Source organism: Diabrotica virgifera, chromosome 6 (genome assembly GCF_917563875.1).
Source record: "Diabrotica virgifera virgifera chromosome 6, PGI_DIABVI_V3a".
Classification (NCBI taxonomy): Eukaryota; Metazoa; Arthropoda; class Insecta; order Coleoptera; family Chrysomelidae; genus Diabrotica; species Diabrotica virgifera.
In genome coordinates, this window is record NC_065448.1 from 88,832,860 (window position 1) to 88,849,889 (window position 17,030).

The window sequence follows — 17,030 nt, forward strand, 5'->3', positions numbered from 1 at the left end:
TTTAATTAACAAAAATGTACCTTTTGAAAAAATAAACAAAACGGTTTTTTTAATTTTTTTAAGACCAATAGTAATCGAGTTATACTTTATTATATGTTAGCTCTTCTTCGTCAAATGCTAAATATTGTAGTTTCAAAGTCAAAAGACGGATAAACTATGCATTTTTCGAGGATAACTTGTTGAATCTAATTTAAAGTATTTAAAAATGTCTCTAGCTCAAAAATTAAGTGACATAATGAAAACAATGCCAGTCCTTATTTTTTTTCAGCGAAAAAGTGATAGGATAGAACCTCCTAATCACCACCCTAATTAAAACTAGTCATTGACCTTATAAGGCTTTATTTATTTGTGTATTATTAATAGGTTTTAGAAACTTGACCGGCTTAGAATGATTAGTTAAAAAAAATGGAGTTAAAAGCGAATAACGAATTTTTGTAGTTTGGTAAAAAATGCAATTTTCTTCAGAATAGAAAGATTAGCATCAGAGATATAAAAAAATGTTTGAATATGAAATTGTAGCTTATTTAGTTCCCAAGAACTGGTTTGAAAAAATCGTTTCTGCGGTAAAAATTGAGTGAGCTATTGACAATTAAAACTTGTCATAACATGCAAAAACTACCTTTACTAACCCTTTCAAAGTCACCTCTTTTTGAGACTGAGGTTTTTAAAAGAATTTAATATTAATAGTCTTGTAGACCATATAAAAATCTACAAAATTCTTTTTAACCAAACTTAGAAATCCAATAATTGGAATCACATTAATGTAAGTTAGCGGTGTTTTTAGTCATTGGCCTTATTCCGTCTTCTTTATTTATGTATTCTTATTAGATTCTAGAAATCTGACTGGCTTAAAATTATTAGTTTTTAAAAACTTGAGTTAAATGCGAATAACGACTATTTGTAGTTTGGTAAAACATATCATTTTCTTCAGAATAGAAAGATTAGCATCAGATATACAAAAAAATTTTTTAATATAAAATTGTAGGTTATTTAATTCCCAAGAACTTAGTTTGAAAAAAATTTTTTTACGGCAAAAATTTAGTGAATGGTAAATGAGTTTTGTGAATGGTAAAAATAAAAAGAACTACAAAAGTTAATGAAAAACATAATAAAGGAAGCCAAAAAATTCGGACTTAAAATAAATGAAGAAAAGACAAAGTATATGATAATGGAAGAGATCCAAAAAGAAAAAGAGAATAACATCATAGTACAAATAGATGGAGAAAAAACATACTCGTTCAAAAGAACCAAAGAAATTATTTACCTGGGAGCCAAAATAGATGAAAATGGTCATGAAGAAGGGGAGATAAAGGCAAGAATAGCTAAAGGAAATAAAAAATATGGAGCATTACGCACATTATTGAAATCCAAATGCGTATCAAGAAAAACAAAAATAAGAATTTATAAGACTGTTATCAGACCTACAGTAACATACGCAAGTGAAACATGGGTGCTCAAAAAGTCAGAAACAGACCTACTAGAAAGATGGGAGAGAAAAATGCAAAGAGCAATATATGGAGGTGTGAAAATAGAAGGTCAGTGTAGAAGAAGAACCAATAAAGAATTGGAAGAACTATATCAAGAGCCAACGATTACGACGACGATCAAAGCACAGAGAATACGATCCTTGGGGCACATAGAGAGAATGGGAAGTAAACGAATGCCAAAAATGGTACTCTCACGAAGACCAATACAAAAGAGGAGGAAAGGCAGGCCAAGGAAAAGATGGAAGGACAGTGTATATGAAGACTTGAAGAAAAGTAACATTGAGAGATGGAAAGAACTAGCATTGGACAGAAGGAGATGGAGAGAGGTGGTGGAGTGTATAAAAAGACTGAAGTGTATTTAAATAAAATTTACAAGTTTTATAAGTTATGTAAGTTATACTAAGTTATTTATTATATTATTTATGTAATCAGAAATGTAAACATTTTAGCCCTAGGCCTACAAGGCCTGTTGCGCTTAATAAATAAATAAATGAGTTTTGATTTTTGAGTTTTGACAAACAACAATGATTTTTTTCGATATAAAACTAACGCTTTCGATAGCGAATAAATCGGAAACTATTAATTTTATCAAAAAAATGTATAAAACATTTTTTGCTTAGAATGAACGATTTTATTAACTTTTGTGGTCAAAATATAATAAAAAATTTCCACCCCCAAAATGGGGTGACAACCACCCCCATGGTAAAAGCGCATTTCAGCGTCATATAGATTTTGATCCTTGGACTATCCACTACTTATTCTCAAATTTTCAAGCAAATCGATCCATTCTGTAAAAATTGCGAGGTGAAAAGCTTCGGTTCCTGGACTATAAACACAATAAGCCTAGTGGTGACGCATTGCTTGCTTGCCCCATTCGAACCATAGGAAATAGTTAGTAATACAAAATACAACTAGCTAATAAACTAAATCAAACAAATGATTTTATAATTTAGTTTCATACTTTCAGAAACATCTTTTGGAACAACGCTCGATTTGACCAAAAAAGACGACAAAAATTACGTATCTGCAATTCATGAAATGGGCGAAATCTTGATATATAGAATAATAAGGCCTTGGTTCCATTCTTTACGTATATTTAGTATGGTATCTTCTGTTGGCGTTAGACTCAAACAAGTCTTATCAACGCTACATAGTTTTACAGAACGTATTATACTAGAAAGATCAAGAGATTTCAAACCATTTGAAGTAAATACAGATGGCGAAATAAAGAGGAAGAAACTAGCTTTTCTAGATTTATTGTTGAATGCAAAAATTTCTAAGGGCATCATCGATGACCAAGGTATTAAGGATGAAGTGAATACATTTATGTTTGAAGTAAGTATTTTATTTAGGTTCGTATACAAAAGGTATAAGTTTTTCCTGAAAAAAAAATAAGGTCTTCTCCCTTGTTTTCAAGAAAAGCTTACCCCAAGATTAAAACCCAAGCATGCTCTTATTTCTAAGGTTTTTAGATATTCTTGAGAAATAATGTAACTGATAAATCTTTTTCTAGATCAGCAGTTTATTGAATTTTTTGTCACCATCTGTTGTCAGGCCTATTTTACCCACTTTCTGACACATACTGCGACTTTTATTTTAGTGACCTTGTCATTTATAGTGTACAAGTATAGTATGCGGTAAAATAAACAGTACTAAAATGAATATTGAAATTTTTTTTTCTCTGATTCTGGCTTTGGTTTAGAACTAGAACCTTTAGCCACGTAATTGTATAACTTATTACTAAGTCAGGGGAGTAATGTGTAGTGTGTGTGTTGAGTAAGTGTCTTGTTACTTTGCAAAGTCGACGTCATTGTCTTTGCAAAGAGACGCTAATTGTTTCCGAACGTCTGCGGTCCCTCCGGTGAGTATGAATATTGAAATGTTTATGATTATTTATACAGTGATGAGCGTGCTAATAACCGGCAAAATAACGCAAAAGATGGAAATGATCGTTATAAACGTATAAATAATTAACATTACATTACATAGTTTTCCACCTTTAGACGTCTGTGACAGGAGTATTTTATAAAATTGTACTGTCAGTGACAGTTGTCATACTCCTCTGATACGTCTAAAGGTGGGAGACAGTGTAATGTAATGTTAATTTATACGTTTATAAACGATCATTTCCACCTCCACTAGTTTCATCCCCTTTTGTTTCGCAATGTACCGGGTGTCCACTTAGATTTTCCCCCATTTTAACTGCCTATAACTTCTAAACGGCTTAAGATAGAAATATGCTGTTTTCGATGAAATGTTTCATTTTAGTAAAAGTTTTGTCTGAATGGATTGAATTTTTTATATCGCTTTTAAATACGAAAACAAAAATGGCGGATTTTTGAAAAAAACGTTGTTGACTTTTTTTAATGGAACACCCAGTATATTTTTGTGCATATTGAAAGAAAGGTCATTCACCTATCCAGCGATATAAAGTTTTTCAAAATCGGTTGTCAAATCACTGAGTAATTAATTTTTAAAATGAGCGGTGCAACGTGGATATCACATACCTAAATAACATAACTAAGCAAAATGATATTATGTTATGTGATTTCCACATTTCATCTTTCATTTTAAAAATTATTTGCTCAGTCATTTGACAACCGATTTAAAAAAATTTAATATCTCTGGATAGGTAAATGACCATTTTTTTCAAGCTACAGAAAAATATACTGGGTGTTTCAATAAAAAAGTCAACAACGTTTTTTTTTCCAAAAATCCGCCATTTTTTATTTAAAAGCGACATAAAAAATGGCCATTTACCTAAAAACTTGAAAAAACGGTCATTTCCCTATCCAACGATATAATTTTTTTTAAATCGGTGATCAAATGACTGAGCAATTAATTTTTAAAATGAGAGATGCAATGTGGAAATCACATAACATAATATCAATTTGCTTAGTTATGTTATTTAGGTATGTGATATCCACGTTGCACCTCTCATTTTAAAAATTAATTACTCAGTGATTTGACAACCGATTTTGAAAAACTTTATATCGCTGGATAGGTGAATGACATTTCTTTCAATTTACAAAAAAATATACTGGGTGTTCCATTAAAAAAAAAGACAACAACGTCTTTTTCAAAAATCCGCCCTAAAATAAAACATTTCAGCGAAAACCGCATATTTCTATCTTGAGCCGTTTAGAAGTTATAGCCAGTTAAAATGGGGGAAAATATAAGTGGACACCCGGTATTATGTTTTCCATCTTTTGCGTTATTTTGCCGGTTATTAGCGCGCTCATCACTGTATATCTAGTATACATGATATAGCCCTGCAAACATTATTCACGACGACGCACGTTCCCGATAAAACAGATGTTAAAGAGGCCAGTGGCGGATCTACGGGGAAGGAAAATGAGGAAATTTAACCCCTAAAAAGGTAAAAAATTAAAGAAATAAAATTGTTCAAACATAAACATATACAGTATGTCCCTGTAAGTTGTATCCATATGCAAAGCTTTTTTATTATTAATTTTACGAAAAAAAGTTATTCTTCATAAAAAGCTCTGCATGGACCAAAACCTAAGATTTAACCATCAAATATCAAATTTTTTGAATATTATACGAGGTATGTCAAAAAGTTCGAATTTCACTCAAGAGTAAAGTAGCTTTATTTTTCACAATATTAAAAATTGCTATTATGAAAAGTTGTTTGGAATTAAAAATTATATTCTAGTATGCAATTGCATCCTTCTAATTGAATTTTTTTTTAAATTATGGATAACAATTTGGATATCATTATTTTCAGTTATTTCAATTCAGATAACTCTTTTATTATTAATTTTACGAAAAAAACTGATACTTAATAAAAAGTTCTGCATGGTCTAAAACTTAAAATACAACCATCTTATGTCAAATTTTATCAATTTTATACGAGGTATGTCAAAAAATATGAATTTCGCTCATGAGTAAAATACGTTTATTTTTCACAATATCGAAAATTGTTATTAAGAAAAGTTATTTAGAACTAAAAACTATGTTTTAGTATGTAATTACATCCTTCTAATTAAAATGTTCTGAACTATAAGGGTACTTTATTTTTGATCTAAATTTATCTTTTTTGTCATACTTCGTATAAAACTGATAAACTTTGATATAAGATGGTTGTATTTTAGATTTTAGACCATCTAGAACTTTTTATTAAGAAACCTTTTTTTCGTAAAATAATAATAAAAGAGTTATCAGAATTAAAATAACTGAAAATAATGTTAGTTATCCATAATTTTTCAAAAATATTTTTTTTCAATTCGAAAAATGTAATTGCATATTAGAATATAGTTTTTAATTCCAAACAACTTTTCATAATAGCAATTTTCAATATTGTGAAAAATAAAGCTACTTTACTCTTGAGTGAAATTCAAACTTTTTGACATACCTTGTATAATATTCATAAAATTTGATATCTGATAGTTGAATATTGGGTTTTGGACCATTCAAAACTTTTTATAAACAATAACTTTTTTTCGTAAAATTAATAATAAAAAAGTTTTCCATATGGATACAACTTACAGGGACATACTGTATTAGCTGATATGAAACCGAAACCACAGAAAGACAAATTCAACCCAATAAACACGCTAGCTAGGAAAATTAAGGGAACTTATTGCCTATAAGTTATTATTTGTGTCTTTTATATAATTTGAGTTTATCTTTTTTATGTCTGTTGGTTTGTTTTTTTTTATTGGAAGTTCCCCCTAAGGCAAATTTCCTTTCCCAAGGCAAATTTCTAGATCAGCCACTGCCTCTGGCACGAAAATATATTTAATTCTAGTCCTCAATTCGGAAATGGCAGACGGTGGATCTGTCTGACACCTTCAGCATTCCCCATATGTACGCGTCTGGTGACGTTAGTTTTGGTGAGTGGCAACTCCCAAAATGATGGTGCAGTATTCGAATAGACTCTCTGGCAGTGTGACAGGTTGTCCCGTGCTGCTGAAACCATTGTTGATTTTTAGATTTGGCCGGTTTCGTGACCTTTTCCGTATGACCGAAAATAGTACTCCACCATAAAAAAATTTTCTGCAAAACTGAGAACCATTCTGAAGCACCTAACATTATCACGACATTCACATACGTTATAACGACGTTCGGAAACCACTCAGTACGTTTCGGCGCCTGAAACATACAAATTTGAGGCATACCATATTCAGTACATACTGTTTATTTTGCCGCATACCGGATTAGTACAAAAACTTCACTATCTTATTGGAATTAATCTGTGATCAATGCTCTATAAACTCGAAAAAAAAAACTAAGTCTAGAATTTGTTTTAGTAATTTCCCTCTCAAAGGTATTTTACCACAAATACCAGTAGAGTACATAACATGACTTAAATCTTCGATTAAAAGTAATACGTTCAAGAACAGTATAACAGTATGCTTATTCTCTAGGGTTCTTTATGCTTCAGAACTTTTGAGAAATAGTTTTCTTTCCGCAAATCCATCTTTAAGAGATATTAATCTGCTTCGCTGAAGGATAAATTATATACTACTTACACGTTAGTTAAAACAAAATTTACGATATTATATTACGATGTAACGATATTATTTAGCCCGATCAGGGAACACAAAATTTTACGAAAACCACCAAAAAAATAAAGGAAGGATGAAAATTTGGAAATATGTAGTTGAAATTGTCTATTATTATACAGTGAGCACGTAAAGGTTGGAATAAATTCATTTTCTCGAGAATGGACGACTTTGGAAAAAAATCCTAAAACAGGTCAATTTTTATTTTTAAATTACGACTTTTTGACATATATATTATACTAGTGACGTCATCCATCTGGGCGTGATGACGTCATCTATTATTTTTTTAAATGAAAATAGGGATCGTGTGATAGCTCATTTGAAAGGTAATTCAATTCTCTATTCAGTAATATAAACATTAACATAATTATTTATACAGGGCGTCCAAAAAAAATTTTTTGAATTAAATTTATTGACATAAAAAGAAGAATGTGTGTAATTTATTTAATTCAAAATTCATTTTCCTGCTATCAGGAAACAGGAAAAAATGTTTATTTGGCAGATAAATATTGTTTTTTGCTTAAATTCAATATTAAAGCAGCCACCCACCAGCCTCGTGACAGTTTAAACATTTAATTTAAGCGAAAACCATGATTATTTTTCAAATAAACATTTTTTTCTGTTTTCTGAGAGCAGTAAAATGTATTTTGAATTAAATAAATTACATACATTCTTCTTTTTATGTCAATAAATTTAATCCAAAAAAATTTTTTTTGGACACCCTGTATAAAAAATTATGTTAATGTTTATATTACTGAATAGAGAATTGAATTACCTTTCAAATGAGCTATCACACGACCCCTATTCTCATTTAAAAAAATCATCGATGACGTCATCACGCGCAGATGGGTGACGTCACTGGTATGATATATATGCCAAAAAGTCGTAATTTAAAAATAAAAATTGACCTATTGTGGGATTTTTTTCCAACATTGTCCATTCTCGAGAAAATGAATTTATTCTAACCTTTACGTGCTCACTGTATAAGAAAAAGTTTACGATTCTACATCCCCTCCATTTTACAAAAATTGGGAAATACGGGGTGAAAAATATTTTTTCGTGAGTGAAAAAATATACGTTAATATGCCCGGAATTGGATAAAATGACTAATTCTAAGCAACTTTTGTTCTATAGAGTTTTTTCACTAAGTCAATACTTTTCGAGTTATTTGCGAGTGATTATGTTCATTTTTAACAAAAAAAAAATGTTTATGGACGGTTTTTCGCAGATAACTCAAAAAGTAAGTACTCTAGCGAAAAAAATATTGTTAGTAGAAATATAGCTTATAAAAAATAGAAAAAAATGGTGTACGCGTGAGGTCTGCAGACCCAGTATAAGCAGAGTTGTAGCTAATGAAAAGTAGGTTCTTCTTCGTCAAATTCCAAATCGAATATTTCAATGTGAAATAAAACAAAAACTTTTTTTAACCAAAATTTCACTACAACTTTTTTAAAGTGTTTAAAAAAGGTTTATTTTTGTTTTTTAAAAAAAATTGTAACATAAAAACTATGTGAGTTACGCTCAAAATATTGTTGGTCCCTTTTATTTTTTCGTACAAAAATCGCGAAAATAACCCCCTAAGTAGCTTCCCAAATAAAATTAATCGTAACCGCTTCACAAGTTACTTTACTTATGTATTGTTTATATTATCTATAAGTTTCATTGGTTCAAAGTGGTAAGTTTTGAAAAAAATTGGGTTTAAAATAAAAAAAATTTAATTTTGAAAAAAAATGGAATTGTTCATGGAATTAACTTAAAAATTATTAGTAATACCAAAAATCTTAAAGAGTAATAAAATGTACATTTTGCTTTTCTGAATATTTTTCCTTTTTTGTTTTGTTGTTATACTAAAATTGATTATGCTATAGCTGTTCAAAATTTGCCTAAACTCGTGATTAGTTACTCGTTCAAGACATTTTGACTACAGCTTTTTCAAAAATAAGCACTTTGAACCGATGAAACTTACAGATCATAATATAAATAATACATAAGCAAAGTAACTTGTGAAGTGGTAATGATAAAATTTATTTGTTATGCTAATTAGGGTGCGATTTTCGCGATTTTTTTACCAAAAAATTAAAGGGACCAACAATATTTTGAGCGTAACTCACTTACTTTTAATGTTACTATAGACAAGGCGAAAACGGCGGGATCATTGGGAAAAATATTTCCATGAGATTTTTTGCATAAAGCAAAAGTGTCCCAGAATAAGGTTCAAAAAGTCGCCCACGTGAAAAGTGGTTAAATTTTTTTAAATAATTTTTTTTATCAAATTGAAAAAATCAATATTTTTGGCCCGGGCAATTTTTTTGTAGGTTTTTTGGGCCATTCTGGATAAAAAAGGTCTCTTATAATTTTTCTCTAAAGTTGATCGTTTTCGAGTTATGAGCAATTTAAAATGAAAAAAAAAAACGAAAAATGGCTAATAACTCGGTTAAAAGTTATTATTATGAAAGTCAGAAAGTGACTAAATCAAAGTTTAATGCCCCCCTACAAGATCCCGAAGAAATTTTTGTCATTATTTTATTACTAAGCTGTTATTTTTAGCTTAGCCGGCCGTAAATGCTGATGCTGAGTGCTTGAGAGATGCCACTCCGGCAGTCAAATTGTACATCTTACTTGCACTCACATTTACGGCCGCCTACCACGTGCATGGCACTTATTATTATTACTTAAAATACCAGCTTAGTAATAAAATGACAAAAATTTCTTCAGGTTCTTTAAACTTTGAAAGAGTCACTTTCTGACTTTCATAATAATAACTTTTAACCGAGTTATTAAGCCTTGAAAATCGCCATTTTTCGTTTTTTTTTTCAATTTTAAATTGCTTATAACTCAAAAACGATCAACTTTAGAGAAAAATTATAAGAGACCTTTTTAATCCAGAACCTAAAAACCTGAAAAAATTGTCCGAGCCAAAAATATTGATTTTTGCAATTTGATTAAAAAAAAATTGTTAAAAAAAATTTAACCACTTTTCACGTGGGCGACTTCTTGAGCCTTATTCTGGTATGTCTCACGAATGTGATTATGCAAAAAAAATCTCATGGGAATATTCTTCCCAACGGACCCGGCGTTTTTGCCTTGTCTACTAGTTTTTTTTTTAACAAAAATAATCCTTTTTTAAACACTTTAAAAAGTTGAAATGAATTTTCCCGAAAAGTGCTCCGTTTTTGGGTTATTTCACATTTATAAATATTCGATTTGGAATTTTATGAAGAAGAACCTACTTTTCATTAGCTACAACTCTGCTTCTACTGGGTCTACAGACCTCAAGCGTACGCCATTTTTTTCAGTTTTTATAAGCTATATTTATGCTAAGAATATTTGTTTCGCTGAAATACTTTTTGAGTTATCTCCGAAAAACCGTCCAAAAACATGCTTTTTCTGTTAAAAATGAACATATTCACTTGCAAATAACTCGAAAAGTATTGACTTAGGGAAAAAACTATATGGAACAAAAGTTGCTTAGAATTAGTCATTTTATCCAATTCCGGGCTTATTTTGAATGTATATTTTTCACCTTCGAGAGGGGGGTATTCCCCTCTATTTTTGAAAAATGGATGGGATGTAGAATTGTAAACTTTTTGTTATATAATAATAGACAATTTCAACAACCTTTCCCAAATTTTCATCCTTCCTTTATTTTTTTTTGGGGTCAGATTGTTCTTTAATCGGGCTAAATTGTCCTATTTTATTAAGTACATAATATTAATAAGTTTTATGTTTATTAGGGACACGATACAACTGCAACAGCTATATCATGGGTTTTACGTCAATTGGCAATACATAGCGAATACCAGGTAATAAATAAACTTGTTTGTTGAATAACTAACAGCTTATTTAATATAATCTAATTTTTAGGATCAAATTTATGAAGAAATTATATCTGTATTAGGAGATGCACAAAAGCAACCAGACCTGAACGACCTAAATGAACTAAAAGTAATGGAACGATTTATTAAAGAAACTCTACGTCTTTTTCCGGCGGTGCCCTTAATAGCACGGTCGTTGGATGAAGATATAGAATTAAATGGATATTTGGTTCCTAAGGAGGCGACTGTTGATGTTCTGATTTATGACATTCATAGAAACCCGAAATATTGGCCAGACCCTGAGAAATTTGATCCCGATAGGTTTTTGCCTGAAAATTGTGTAAATAGACATCCATTCGCTTATGTACCTTTCAGTGCTGGACCCAGAAATTGCATTGGTAGGAAATAGTGAACCATAAACTTTATACGTTGAACCGCTTATTGGAATAGCAAGCAAAAATATACCTATAACCTGGTTATTTAGTCCAGAGAAATAAGATTTTTCTCGTGACACATCCCCCTCCAGGCCGAAACCAAATTGTTTGAGTAGTATGGACATCTATATTAATAACCTATACGCTCTGAGCTTCGCTGGTATCGCTCCTAGCGGTTACTAATTCAACTTTCACCGGTAATTTTTAAAATTATTATTTAATTTTTATCGCTTAATATTTACAACGCAAAAAAGTAATTAAATTGTAATCGATTTTTTTAAGATTTTGCTAATCATTTTGACGTTCTATTGATAAAATATGAATTTCTTACTTCGGATACTTTCACAATTATCATGTAGATGGCGCTAAGAGTAATTGATTAATTTATAAATACATATTACGGAACATTAGAAAAACTTAAATTCAGTATTTAAAACGTAAGTATATTTAAGGTAAAAACATATACCACAGCTTTGATCAACTAATATTTTTTATAATTAATGTTTTTAATTTTATTTTTAAATTAATCACTTTGACATTTATGTCAAATTTCCGGTAAACGTTTACAAACTTGTAACTACTGGCGCTCGCGAATTTGTAAATATCCCCTCTAGGTACGAGCTCACAGCGTATATTATGTTTCCTGCAGCCGATTTTGATGATATACATATTTATAAACAAATAAAGATCAAAAAACGGTAAATTTTCGCATTTTTCGTCTATAACCAAAAGTTAAGCATTTCAAACAAATTTGAGAGTAAGAAACTCATAAATCGTCTACAAAATTTCAATATGGCGTTCGCTGAATATGTCTGTCCTTATTGGTTGCTTAGATAATTGCAAAATAAATCATAAATTTTGAGTTTTTATAAATATTCGTAACTTTGTAAAAATTAACTTAGAATCTTCTTATTGGACGAGTTGCTGAGACTTCTGGTGCTTAAATTATATTTTAAATTTCAAAGCAAATGGTCAAATAGTTTAAAAATTATTTAATTTGTTTATCACAAATTCATTTTTTTGCAACACTATAAGTCAGAAAATTATGAGGTTGCAGTAAGACTTCTGACAGTTTATGGAAGAAGAACATTTATACTATTGACTTAATTAAAAAAAAATGACAAAAAGTAATTTTAAACAGTGTAAAATTATTTTGCAATAATACGTCGATTTTTTGCCTACTTATAAACAATTAGAATAACTTTTTAACCGTTACCGGTACAAACATTATTTTTTCATATTTGGAAACACTGAATTTTTATACACATTTAGAACGAAAAACAATTGTCCTAGGACAATTAGGGACGAAGTTAGCCCCCATTTTTTTAATTCACATGTTTTTGCAAAATAATTTTGCAGTATTTAGAATTATTTTTTGTCATTTTTTTTTTATTAAATTAATAGTATAAATTTTCTTCTTTCATAAACTATCCAAAGTACTAGTGTAACTTCATCATTTTCTGACTTATAGCGTTGCAAAAAAATTAATTTGGGATTAAACAAATTAAATAGCTTTTAAATTATTTGACCAATTTCTTTGAAATTTAGGGTATGAATTAAGCACCAGAAGTCTCAGCATTCCGTGTAATAAGAACGTTCTAAGTTAATTTTTACGTAGGTTATGAATATTTATAAAAACTCAAAATTTATGATTTTTTTTGCAATTTTCTAAGCAACCAATAAGGATAGACATAATCAGCGAACGCCATATTGAAGTTTTTTATAAGATTTATGAGATTCTCACTCTCAAATTTGTTTAAAATACTTAACTTTTTGTTTGTAGACGAAAAAAGCGAAAATTTACCGTTTTTTATCTTTATTTGTTTATAACTATGTATATCATCAAAATTGGCTGCAGGAAACATATAGGTTATTAATATAGATGTCCATACTACTCAAAAAATTTGGTTTCGGCCTGGAGGGGGTTGTGTCACCAACAGGATTTTTTTTCCTTATTTCTCTGGACTAATTGTAGAAATGTTTCGGGGCCTCAAATTTCTATTCCTTAAAGCGGGATAGTCGAATAACCGGTATTCTAATAAGCGGATTCGACTATTGTTCTTTATAATGATAGGAGAGCCTTTCATGCTAAATTTGCAGTTACTTAACCGTCATGGGGACCTATTGGGTTGTGAAGAGTAGGTCCTAAAACCAAAAAAAACTTAAGTTTCATTTTAGTGCGGATTTTCCATTTTTTATTTATTCTCCATTTCCAAATATCGTTTTTACCGATTTTGGTGCCATCTATCCATAATTCGAAAAAAAAAATGTCCCGAATAAAAGTTACTTATTTCTACGTACGGAATCCAAATCTGCAATAAAAAAAATGAGGGGCTCATATTTAAGATTTTATAGTAAACCCCCACCCCACCTCCGTGAGGGATCGTGTTTGGTGTCTGTAACGTTCTCGTTCAGTGTAATAAATATGTTCTCTCGGGTAACAAAATAAAAATACAGTCAAAGACAAGGTTGAAGGTTCGTTTTTTAAGACATTTTTATTTAGAATCAAAACATACATCAGATAAGATAATTAGCCTTCACTACTCGTTAATTTTGTTAATAAAATATATTTATAATCTACGTATCGGATCTTCGGTTCGGGTCGATGTGACGATATTTGATACATGAATGAATAATACCGACAATCGTGTGGATTAGGAATTACATTTATTTATTAATATGAAATGGACGTACAAGGAGAGGACCTCTCGCTCAACTCGCCAGGGGGAAATACATGGGTAAAATGAGACCGTCGAAATCGTTCAACACACCAAGACGACGGGGGTTGTAAGGTTTCGGAAAATGGTCGGGATTTACTTAACTCACCTATTATGCCTTGTTGTTGTTTATTATTCCCCGATCAACGCTCCGATAATAATCCAACTAGGCTTTTCGTTCCGTCTATTGTACCGTCCGAGACGGTATAAAAACATCTTTTGCTTAATTCATTGGCGTACTCTAGACGATAAAATTATATTATCGTCATATGTGATTCTATAGATTTTGAAAAAATATTGAACACGTATTTTTCAGTTTTTCGATCTGATGTTGATTTCGCGAAATATTCGCTTTTTGTGAAACTTTGTGACTCGTCCATTTCTTTACGCCCCGCTAAAATCGTCAGATTGTCAAAATATAGGTACACTGTTCTTCATGTACTTAATTTAACTTGTATTAACCTGACGTTTTCGAGTTCTTCTAAGGATTGATTTTTTACGGACTGCCCCAACGCACGCCCCTGTATTGAGTCCATATATGGTAGGGGTACATTTACAGGGTACAAGGTTTATCACCATGTGATTTTCTGACGCGCACGAGTGACGCGCAAAGCCTCCCTTGTGCTCCCATACCATAAAGTGTATCACAATTTATTTTAATTTTTTACATTTTTTAAATTATTTATTTATTTATTTTTTTTTTATTTTTTTTATTTTTTTTCTCCCTCCCTCTATCTTATATCTTAATCTCTCAATCTTATATTACTATGTATATAAGTGTGAATAATGTTTAACAAATTTATTTTAGGTCAAAGATTTGCAATGTTTGAGATGAAGGCCATTATCTGTGGAATTATGCAGAATTTCTCAGTGAAACTTGCTGATAAAAATGAAAAAGTTGAAATAATAACTGATTTGGTACTAAGGAGTGCACATGAAATTAATTTGAACTTTCTACCTCGTAACTAATATTTTCGTTGTGTGAACTGAAACGATCAAATAATTTGTTATTATATAATTTTTTATTGGCTGTGTTATTGTATTTTGTTGGCGTAATTAAAATAAAATATTTTACATAATGTCTAAAATTTTATTTATTCTCATTGATGACAAAAGGAACGTTTCAATGATTATGGTCTGCAGGTCTCCAAAAAAATTCATGTTTGAAGTAAACGGGGATCGTTTGCTTAGTTTTCACTTAAAAACAGCTACACAATGTGAATTAACACACCGCATGTCGTTTTAAAAATATTATGTTCTCACTTATGTCAAAAATAATAGTTTTAGTAAATTGGTGACATCAAGGTCCTGTAAACACTACCGGATTTATTTTTTACGTAGACGAGAAAGAAAAAAGACAAAAAAGAGCTTGCAAAAAGATCAGAATAAACGAATAAGAATAGAGATTAGACAAAATAAAGCGAAATGATAAGAATAAGTATAAAAACTAGCTCAAGAGAGCTATGAGGACAAAAATAGATAAATAGCAAAGGAGAATAAATTAAAACAAAAAGCAAGAAGTACAAAAAACAGATTACAACAGAAAATTGAAATAGAATACCTAGCAAAAACAAAAGTAGCAAACCAAATCAGCGACTTAAAAAATAAAACGAAAACGTTGCTAACAATAGGAAAACTGGAAAAAGTATCAAAACAGATAAATGTAATATATTATAGGGTGAGGCAGATAAACGTCCTATTAGAAATATCTCGAGAATTAAGGCTATTAAATTATGAAAATTGGAATGAAGGGGGTTTGAAGAGTGATCTATTTAATGAAAATATTTTTATATATTTGCTACAAATTTGCTACCGGTTATACCGAAAGTTGTTTATAACATCGTTTTTTTTAATGGGACACCCTGTATATTTTTACATTTTTGGATTCTCCTCTATTTAGTTTTTCTTAAAATATGAGGTTTTGTAATATTATACAGGGTAGTTTAAAAGATAATTACGTTTTTTATTAATTTTTTAGCAACTTTCACACCCTGTAGAATTGTAGTAGTTTGACATCCAAAAATATATTTATGTTGAAATGATTTCTAATATAGTCTACTGTTGATAAAAATTATTAGTATAGCTAAACGTTTAGTTTTAGTATACAGGGTTGGTCGAAACTCGGAATCAGTTTTTCTTATTTTCTGAGTTTTCTTAAATGGAACACCCGGTATTTTAGTATTGTAATGAAATGATATTTTATGCTACTTTTTTTTTATTTCTTAAGCATTCCCTATACCTAACTGCTTTAATTTGTGTTTAATTGTTAATCGCACCAACAATCTGGACTACGTAGGTATTTTGATAGCTCAACCATTATTGGTAATTTTAATGAAATGGTAACAAATCAATTGGAAGTTCTGTCTTACAAAATACATGGAACGTTTTCGTAGTCTGACGTTCCAAATTTTTAACTTGTTCCATAATTAAAACTTCCCCTGTTCCAGTGTTTCCATACATCAAAGCTTGTCCGACTAGACACCGTTAAGCTATTAACAAGATTTCAGCAACTTTTTTTGTACGCGGGATCCAGGTCTATCATATTGTGTTCAAAAGTATTATTACTCTGCACATCGAAAAGTTTTGTGGTACTTATATGATTTCTGATTTATATGAGGAAGAAAGGATGCTCAAGCCCAATGAAGGGAGGTAGAGCGCGATGCTACCACTGTATAAAGTTAAGTCACATTCAGTATAGTAAGAACTTCTTCTACTTTAGGTACCGTCTCCTCTAAGGAGGTTGATAATAATCACAGCTATTTTCACTTTTGAGATTGCAGCTCTGAGCATGTCGACGGATTTGCAATTATACCAGTTTCTTAGGTTGTTGAGTCAGGAAATGCGTCTTCTTCCAAGCACCCTATACCTAACTGATTTAATTTGTGAGTTATTGGTGATGTAAGCCAAACATTTACAGGATCATGTTGGTTAGTAATAGCAGTCTGATTTTTGCATGAAAGTTTAATGAAAGGGTAACAAATCAATTGGATGTTCTGTTCGACAAAATACATGGGACGTTTTCGTAATCTGACGTTCCAAATTTTTAAAC

General features: G+C 30.4%; 1 protein-coding gene across 1 annotated transcript in view; it reads left to right on the forward strand.

Moving 5' to 3' along the window:
• Positions 1-15,060, forward strand: part of LOC126885839 (cytochrome P450 4C1-like) — a 33,493-nt gene extending 18,433 nt beyond the window's left edge. Inside the window, exons 5-8 of the mRNA XM_050652593.1 lie at positions 2,455-2,822; positions 10,750-10,818; positions 10,880-11,228; positions 14,790-15,060. Coding sequence (XP_050508550.1) covers positions 2,455-2,822; positions 10,750-10,818; positions 10,880-11,228; positions 14,790-14,950 — 947 coding nt within the window. The 3' untranslated portion in view covers positions 14,951-15,060. The remainder of the gene's footprint in view (positions 1-2,454; positions 2,823-10,749; positions 10,819-10,879; positions 11,229-14,789) is intronic.
• Positions 15,061-17,030: the final 1,970 nt, after the last annotated feature.